The sequence below is a fragment of the Chironomus tepperi genome, unplaced genomic scaffold (assembly GCF_022539635.2).
Source record: "Chironomus tepperi strain 1889 unplaced genomic scaffold, CSIRO-AGI_Ctep_v1 contig_320, whole genome shotgun sequence".
Lineage (NCBI taxonomy): Eukaryota > Metazoa > Arthropoda > Insecta > Diptera > Chironomidae > Chironomus > Chironomus tepperi.
Window position 1 is genome coordinate 1 of NW_027226442.1, and position 9,166 is coordinate 9,166.

Below are 9,166 nucleotides of genomic sequence, written 5' to 3' on the forward strand. Positions count from 1 at the left end.
ATGACAGACAGAAGAACAGAATGACCTAAGGTGTATTAATAATAAGAAGTCGACTCGACTCCATACAAAATTCAAGAAGAGTTCGTGCTCCGGAATTTCGATATGAAAATAAATTAAGAGTTTTGAGATTTAAATGCCTTAAATGATTGGACAATAGGTAAGCTTTTGGAGACGAAAGCAAAATTAAATACAGTCTACTTTTGTTTGCTAACAAACTGCCATCTTTATGTGAAATTTTATACTTTTAATCAGTATATAAGGCACAAATTAAAAATTTCTCTTCATAATTCTAGTTTTAATTTTTATATTTTCATTGTGATCAGTTCAATTAATTATTCTGCCTTTACATTAAACATTTTTTAGTCAAAAATCAGCTGATTTTTGAGAAAGAAAATAAAAATATACGTTCAGGTGAGAAATATTATTGCTGAAATCATAATAACAAATATGAAAGAAGCATGAAAGATGCAGGCTTTTTAAAATCGCTTGTCATTTGCTGGATGTGGATTTTTTAGGAATATATTATGGTGTTGGATATTTGTGAACGAATAAAAACTAAACTGATCTATTTACATTATTCAATTGGTGTTGCAGTATGTTTTAGGAAATATGCTCTTTGACACCTTCTTCAAGAAAATATCTGGTGCATCTGCTGGATCCTTTCGCTGCCTGTTCTCTACTTCTTGATATGCCTTTAGGTAAGAATATATCTTTAAGCTGACTGACTGAAAAATCAGCCAAGTGATAAGTTCAAGAAAATCAATTTCTTTGATAAGCTCAGCATAATCTTTATAAAATAATACACGTTTTACAATTTTTCAACACTGGAATCATTGTATTCTTAATTCAAAAGTACAAGATTTGTTTATGACGTAAACATGTGAACATCCAAGTGTGTTTATCAAGTTCGTTGCGCTTTTTTTAATAATTCAAACAGCTTCACTTTGTATTAATAGTAAATTACATGGATTGAAAAATAAACATGAACTTCGATTTTTTGTCGACGATAGTAAAATAAATAAACAAAAGCTCTGATAAAATAACTGTACGTAATTAGGATTTATACAAGTGAAATTAATTTGATAAAAACGATTAAACAATCAACGAACTGTTCAGATCATTCAATATTTGGTGGTTCAAAAGGTAATAGAATTAGGAACTTATTTTTAAAAAAAAAATAATCTCACTAGGCATTTAAAAATCTTAACAAAGAATTTTGAATTTACATTCCATACGTCAATATTTTAGTTATTTTAAAAGTAAACAACCTTCCTGACAGGAAATTAAAAATATCCCAAATAGTAACACAGTGATTATGACCTCGTAAAAAGTCAATCAATTTTTTGATGAGTCGTTCGTTCTGTCGAGTAGTGATAAGAGAGGGTTGATTTAAATTTAATATAATTTTATATGTTAAGTATTGATATTTTCAAATTATAAGTTATAATTTACAAAATTCGATTGTTTGACGGATAATAAGACCATTCATATTCATCAATTTTTCTTATCAATTTTCTTTGTATAACTTCATGTAAACTAACAACGAAAAGATTCTAAGTTTTCATATTATTAAAAACATCCGATAATTTCAATAAACATTTCTTACTTATACAGTCAACTACTATGTAAACAACTTTTTATACCACGATTCTACTTTAATATTCAATTTTATTTATTTTTAAATCCATATGCGGACAATTTTGTGTTGTCGATGTGATGTTTTTATTTGAAAAAACCGCCTTACATTCTAGTAAATATTTTAAATTTATCATCTAATCCAATTTCACTTGATCACGTGCATAAAACGTAGATATTGTTGAATATTTTTTATGCTATAGCAATCGCATTTTTATTTAATTTTTTAAAATGCAAATTATCTCATGTAATTTTTTGCATGCTACATGCCATGATTTTGGTAGCTAATACAATATTATAAAAAAAATTATGTTTTGTTTTCTGGTTATTTTTAAATTGTTTAACATTTTATAAATTATTATTATACATCGATTATAAGCAACAAGTGACATTGACTTTCGTGTGCTTTCTTCTTCATTTTTTCCGAAATCAATTTTTATAACGTCAATATTATTTTTTCCTTAAAAAGAAATATCAACTATTATCTCTCATGATAGGAAAATTTTCTGCTCTGCTTGTCAACACTTTGTACATTCGTGAAACATCAAAGAAAAATTCGCATAAAAAATTGGCACAAAGAATTTAATTTATGTTCTTTTTATATCTTTCCGTTCGTCATCTCGTTTAACTACTGCTCCAGTTTAAATTTTTTGATGCAATTTAACTAAAAACCTAATTGGTTGGTTTACCGGAAGGTTAATATCAATAATTATATATTTGGTCATACAGATCACAATTTTCCATTGTTCTCCGTGTAAAATACACATAATAGTGTTGATAATTTTCAAAAATTTAACGGTCACTATTTCGTATGACCATATATATATATATATATGGTTAATTGAATAAACTTTTTTCAAAAATTCTCTTACGTTTTGCGTACGTATTACGTATTTTTGAAATTTTTTCAAAAAGGCAGCTTAAAACTTTGTTCGTGCGTTCTTACCTACTTACTTATTAGAACTATGCTCCGATTTGGAGCCTAGGTTGCTACAAAAGGCCTTCCATCTGACTCAGTTGCTGGCTGTATCACAAAGCTTGTAGAAATTCTCAGTTTTGACATCTAACTGGCATTCCTTCATTACCGTGCTACGCAATGTTGCTCTTGGAGCATCTGGATGCCTTTTCTCTTGTGGATTTCAACCATAGGCAGTATAGCAAGCTTGTGTCTCAACCCCAGCTACAATACTATTCCGTTTTCGAAGTGTATGACCTATCCAGCCATATTAACGCAATTGTACTTCTAGATTGATGTCCTCCTGGCCAGATCATCTTAATAAAACTTGATTCGATGGCCATTCTGTTGCAACCCCAGTCCACCAGATTCTGAGAATCCGCCTGTAGCAGCCATTTACAAAAACTCGAAGCTTTTGCTGTATCTCTGTAGTTGCGAGCTAGGTTTCGCAACCATAAAGCAGTACTTGACACAAGATTTTCATCTTCAAGGCTTTGCTGATGCTGGTGGATCGCCAGATATTTGAGATCTTCGAAAATGCACCTCTTGCTTTCTGGATTCTTTACAGAATTTTGTATGCTCTGATCGCCAATATACAGTGGTATGTTATTTTTGGCGTTGATTCGAATCTCTTTTATCTTTTTTACGTTGATGACCATGCCCGCTTTAGCGGATTCGAATTCCAAGTTTCTGAGCTTTCCCTGCATGTCATGATGTGTGTATTGTGTCAACCGCGTCGTCTGCGTAATCAAGATATTCAAGACGATCATTTAAAGACCAAACGATCCCTCTAGGCTTGCCACTCGTCACAGACCGCATTATTTTATCCATAATAACCAGGAAAAGTAATAGTGATAACAAGTCACCTAGCCTGACTCCTGTTAATGACATAAATGATTCCGATTGCAGACTTTCATGTAGCACTCGACATCTAAATTTGTTCGTACGTTCGGCTGACTCTAAAAACTTTTTAACTAGACATCGTAGTGAACTCAGTAGTTTAATACTTCAGTTCCATTGTTTTGCAATAGGTTCTTCAACCTTTTTACAGTGTTTTACAGTACAAAAAATTAATTGAAAACAATGTTTTTTGCCCTGCGTGCTGAAATTTTACGTAGTGATGGACGTATGATGAAAAAAATCACGATTATTTTCTTCATCGAAAAAATGTTTTTTTTTTTTTTTTCGTAAATTATTTTAGCTCAGGAGATTAATCGTATTATTTATATGTATCTATATGTATTCTATAGAATCTAAATATTTAAGGGCAAATAACTTTTTTCGAGTTAATAAGATTTCTGTATTCTTTCATAAACCATCCTTTACTTTGAAAATGATAAGCGATCGGAGATTGTAATGTTTCTTGCTAAGCTGATTATAGTGTGAAACATTATGCTTTATCAAAAAACGCGTGATTTTTTTAACCTTGAAAATTTCTGCGCAAATTAAAGAAAAATTGATCAAAACAGATAATAAAGAGGGTTTACAATGCATCTTTTTTTTATTTCTCGGGATTGAATTATACCGAGATCCATAGAATTGTAGATTCAGTACATTTTAATCCCGTGGTTGAAAACCCTAATGGAAATGATAAAGGAATCCTAAAAAAATATTTTTTAATGTTAATTTTTACAGGTGAGATGACATCTGATTTTTTTCGTATTGTAAATGAGGCTCGTTCACATTCTCTGGGTCCTTTTTCGCCATCATTCGATATTCAAACATGCATTTTAGAAGGAATGCGTAAAGCAATGCCAGAAGATGCTCATTTGAGAGTAAATGGAAAACTACATATTTCACTGACTCGTGTATACGATGGAAAAAGTATAATTGTGTCACAATTTAACAGCCGTGACGATCTTCTACAAGCACTTTTGTGTGCATGTTTCATTCCAGGTATGATACTTAAAAAATAATTTTTGCAAATTATTAAATATATTTTTTTTCTTTAACAGGATTTTCAGGAATCTTGCCTCCTAAATTCCATGGCGTAAGATACATGGACGGTGCTTTTTCAGATAATCTACCTTTGTTAGATGAGAACACAGTTACAGTTAGTCCTTTTTCAGGAGAAACAGACATTTGTCCTCGGGATGACTCTGCGCAATTGTTTCATGTAAGACTTTTCTAACATTTTATACCTATTAGAAATTTTTTTAAATATTAGATTTGCTTTTTATTATGCCTTAACTTTAGCTGAACTTATCAAACACGAGCATTGAACTAAGTAAACAAAATGTATACCGCTTTATGAGAATCTTATTTCCACCAAAGCCTGAAATTTTATCTAATATGTGTCAGCAAGGATTTGATGACGCACTTCACTTTTTACATCGAAATAATTTGATAAGTTGCACGAGATGCCTCGCTATTCAATCTACATTTGTTCTTTCTAATTCAACGCCTGAACATTACGATCCTGAATGTACAATGTGTACTACGTCGCGAGAGAAGTTAATGAAAGAGAAAAAGTTGCCAGAACAAGTTATAGACGCGATGGCAAAATATATAGAAGAATCTAATAATGGCTTCGTCAAATGGTTCAAAACTCCTGCTGTGTACTTACTTAAGACGATCGGAATGCCAGCTACAATCCCTTGTGATATAGTCTATGCAACACTTACTAAGTAAGTATATCTTTCACATAAAATGTGTCATGTATGATTGTGATCACGAAAGTGAGAACAAAGAATATAGATTGGCTTTATGTTTTGTCTTGCAAAACTCTGTAATACCGTTTTCTATTGTTATCTTTATATTCGTTTGTTTGTTGATTTTGTGAATATTTTCTTATGTCTCATGTTTTTCTTTTTATTGCTGTTATATATTCTCTTCCTGCACAATTTTTCTTTCTTTCATTCATATTAAAACATATCTTTTATACTTTTTGATACATCCATTGATACCTTCCTGTCATTAAATAATATGAAACGTGTACAGTTTTCAATATGGAAAAGTAGAAAGGCGTAAAATGAAATTTTGCGTGCGTTGTATTATGAAAACTCATAGACAGAATACAAGGGAATATGCAAAGCTGATTCATGATTACGAAAGGTAAATTATCTCCTTTTAATCCAATTTTCGATTGAACATGTTTATCTGTGTTGGACTTTGAAAGCTACTATATTCAAATATTGTTTTATTTACTTCTAGATATTGTGTGTTATTCTGCTTGTCGCATATTCCTTTGTTTGTGTGTTTTTTATTATAAACTCATATATTTTAAAAATTAATTTTGTTGAGCTAAATTGAAAAAATTATTTATTTATATAAATTTTATTCGTTATAGATTACTTTCAACAGCGCCCACAGTACAAAAGAACATATGGGGACTTACGAAATTCTTTATGGAAAATCTCCATCGCCTGTTTATTCCACGCTTTGGATCATCTGACAATATTGAGAATGATGAAACATTAAGATCAATGTACGATGACGATCCGATACTGAAGCACTTTAATCACATTGAAAACAGAAAATCAATTGTATCACTAGTGGATTCATCAGAAGCTCTAGAATCAGACTTTGAAATTCGAGGCAATATGCTATCAAGACGTAATAGTTTATCTATGATATCACGTCGTAATAGTGCAATACCACAACAATCATTAATGATATCAAGTTTTCATTCATCTGACGTTGACACTCTAGATCAAGTTGTAAATGTCGCAGCTACTCACGACACTCTCTATTCATATTACTATACTGATGAAACTGACAAAACGGTAAAGCATAAAAAAATGATATAAATCAAGCATAACTTGTTTTAACTTGGTATTCTTTTTCAATACATATTCACAGATGAGATTTAACAAAATTGTGGATGTCACAGAATGTGACGATTCCTTAGTACAAAGCCACAGTGAGAGGATTGCAAATCAAATGCTTCAATATGATGAATCAGATATTAACATGATGTTGGATAACGACGATGACTATTCTGATCAAGCAATGGAAAATTTTGATCATGAACTTGCCATCATTCATCCTGAATCTATCGAGTTATTAGACGATTGGAAATGTGCGGAGATTAAAGTCGATGAGATTGTTAGTGATCTTATGGAAAATGAAGAGAGACGTCTTGATTTATCGCCAACAGATAGTAATTCATCAATGGAATCGATGGATTCTTTTTTTAAGCCAGAAGCTGATCAAAATGGGAATAATACTGAACAAATTTTATCTGATGATGTTAATGTTGCCATGAGAAAAAATAATCGTGATATATTAGCGCTAACGCAAACCGATGATTGAAAGCATTTTTGTTTATAAATCCATATTTTCAGTAACATTGTTTTCTACTACCTCACTATGATTAGTTTTAAAAATGTTGCATAATATACTATTTTTTATATATATATATATATATATATTTAATCTATTCTGAACTCACAGTTTTAAAGTCACATTAGCTAACTGATATAAGGGAAAATTAAATAAAAGCTTAATCATTCTTCAGTATAGTTAAAAATACACAAATTATTTTAGCTTTCATTAAAAAATCGGTTTTACCCAAACTAGACTCCGCTACACACTAATGAGTCGTATTGCGAAAATCTTGATGACTTACTAAACATGCAAAATTTTTGAAATTTTAGCGAAATATTTGCAAAAAAATTACAAAAGTTCTCGTGTTATTAATCGAGGGACTTGAGCGCATTTTTGTCCCAGCGATCAATAATTGATTAATAAATCACTTCCAGACCTCAAAACCAAGATCCAGTAGGATTCAGGGCACTTCCTAGCCCACGAAACGAGATCCAGTAGGATCTCCAGAACTTCAAAACGAGATCCAGGAGGATCCAGATCTAAAAACCAAGATCCAGTAAGATCCAGGTCAATTCCAGAACTAAAATCCAAGATCCAGGTCACTTCCAGGCCTAAAAAACAAGATCCATATATAACTTCCACAAATTTAAGAACTTCATTCCTTAACGGATTTTCATAGTTCAAACCTCATAACGGTCAAAAGAATTCAAACATTGTTCAGTAAATACTGTTAAACATCGACAAACATTGAAGAACACTGGAAAACAATGAAAAAACGTGTTGTTGTTGTTATGAAAATGAAAAATTGTTGATTATAGCATTTATGTGTTGATTTGAAACTTTTAAATGACCGATAACCCAATAACTCGATGGAACTGAACTATTAAAACAATCTTGAGCTTTCTACGATGTCTAGTTTTCGAGATCTCGATCACAGCCGACCGAACGAATAAAGTGTCTTATTAAGCTACCTTTTTGAAAAAAATATCAAAAATGCGCTAAAAAATCATCATCAAGATTAAAAGTTTAAGATTGAGTGTGGCTCGTCCTAAAAATTTTGAGAACCACTGAAATAAATTCATAGGTTTTGAGACTCAATGTATCAACTAAAATATTTAACTTTGTGATTGTGATAAATACCAATTAATTAATATTTAAAGAACAGTACCAAAAATTGATTATATAAGAATAATAAAATGTCAAGATTAAATTTTAAACTAGTACAGTAAATGTGCATTATACTGCAAATTTTTAGATCAAATTCAAATGGAAAAATATAGTAAAATTTTGTTTTCCTTATTTTATTTTCAAAGATAAATGCGAAATTGTGGTTGCACTGGTTAATTGTTGAGAAATATTTTAAGGGCTTTAGCATCTTTCATTCATATAAATGAGCTTGTGAAAATGTCGTCATGGTCATTTAAATATTTACCACATGAGATTTACAAAAACATTTATTTAGAAAAGTGTCATGTCCCTTTTCTCTTTTCATGCGGTTAATGACATTCCATATTATCATCCTCTGGAGCTCTATTCATTTTTAAAAATTTCAGGATGATTGCTATTACACTCTACGCTAACCACAATGATGTTGCAAAAAATGAGATAACCTCAAAAAGTTTTTCTTAATTACAGCTTATTTCGTAGTTTCGTTTATTCGTTCATCCAAATTCTTTTTATATCCCCTTAAATAGGGTTTCCAGAATTCCCGTTCCCGTAAAATTTCGGGAATCGGGAACGGGAACGGGAATGACCTTCGGGAACGGGAATATTCCCGGGTAATTTTTACACGCTTTTATTTGACTTGCTCTGTCTGTCCTTCTGTCACGTTCAAAATTTGTGACCCTTTTTTCGACCACTTCTACTGCTCCAATCATGCTGATTTTTTTTATACGTGTGTATTCCAGAGAGCAATTTGTTATTTTGCCATCATTAAATCGCTAACTCGCTTCCTTATATTTTAATTAATTATTTAAATTTTTATATGGGAAAAAATATGAAAAAAATCCATTGTCAATTATGTGTATTTTTAATTTTCATTAACCAGACTGTATATCGAACCGGAAATTAATTTATATGATTAACTAAACATCGATTAATAATATAAATTATTAATTATATTATAATATCAATCTGTTCAGGATATTTAAGTAAGACAAAAAATATAACGAGTGATTTTCTCGCGGATATTCTTAGCAAAAATTTGAATTCCAAAAAAAAAACCGTTACATTCAAATCTTCAGAAATTCGTTAATTTTGTTGAATTTCAATAACCTGGATGTTACTGGATCTTGATATACTGTATAA

General features: G+C 30.8%; 1 protein-coding gene across 2 annotated transcripts; it reads left to right on the forward strand.

Annotated features, from left to right (window-relative positions):
• Positions 1–665: 665 nt before the first annotated feature.
• LOC139093026 (1-acylglycerol-3-phosphate O-acyltransferase Pnpla3-like) lies at positions 666–8,525 on the forward strand. 2 transcript variants are annotated; one of them, XM_070643616.1, is made up of 6 exons: positions 666–698; positions 4,226–4,486; positions 4,546–4,706; positions 4,787–5,217; positions 5,880–6,315; positions 6,392–8,525. In XM_070643616.1, the coding sequence occupies exons 1-6, from the start codon at positions 689–691 to the stop codon at positions 6,842–6,844; spliced, it is 1,752 nt and encodes a 583-aa protein (XP_070499717.1). In that variant the 5' UTR covers positions 666–688; the 3' UTR covers positions 6,845–8,525. The 2 variants fall into 2 exon arrangements, with proteins under 2 accessions (XP_070499717.1, XP_070499718.1); XM_070643617.1 differs by lacking the exon at positions 666–698 and having other exon boundaries at positions 4,168–4,486.
• The last annotated feature ends 641 nt before the right edge of the window (positions 8,526–9,166 follow it).

Coding starts and splice junctions, on each gene's coding strand:
- LOC139093026 (XM_070643617.1), top strand. CDS start 4,210: ATGTTAATTTTTACAGGTGAGATGACATCTGATTTTTTTCGTATTGTA. Junction 4,487..4,545: donor GTGTGCATGTTTCATTCCAG/GTATGATACTTA, acceptor TTTCTTTAACAG/GATTTTCAGGAATCTTGCCT. Junction 6,316..6,391: donor CTGATGAAACTGACAAAACG/GTAAAGCATAAA, acceptor ACATATTCACAG/ATGAGATTTAACAAAATTGT.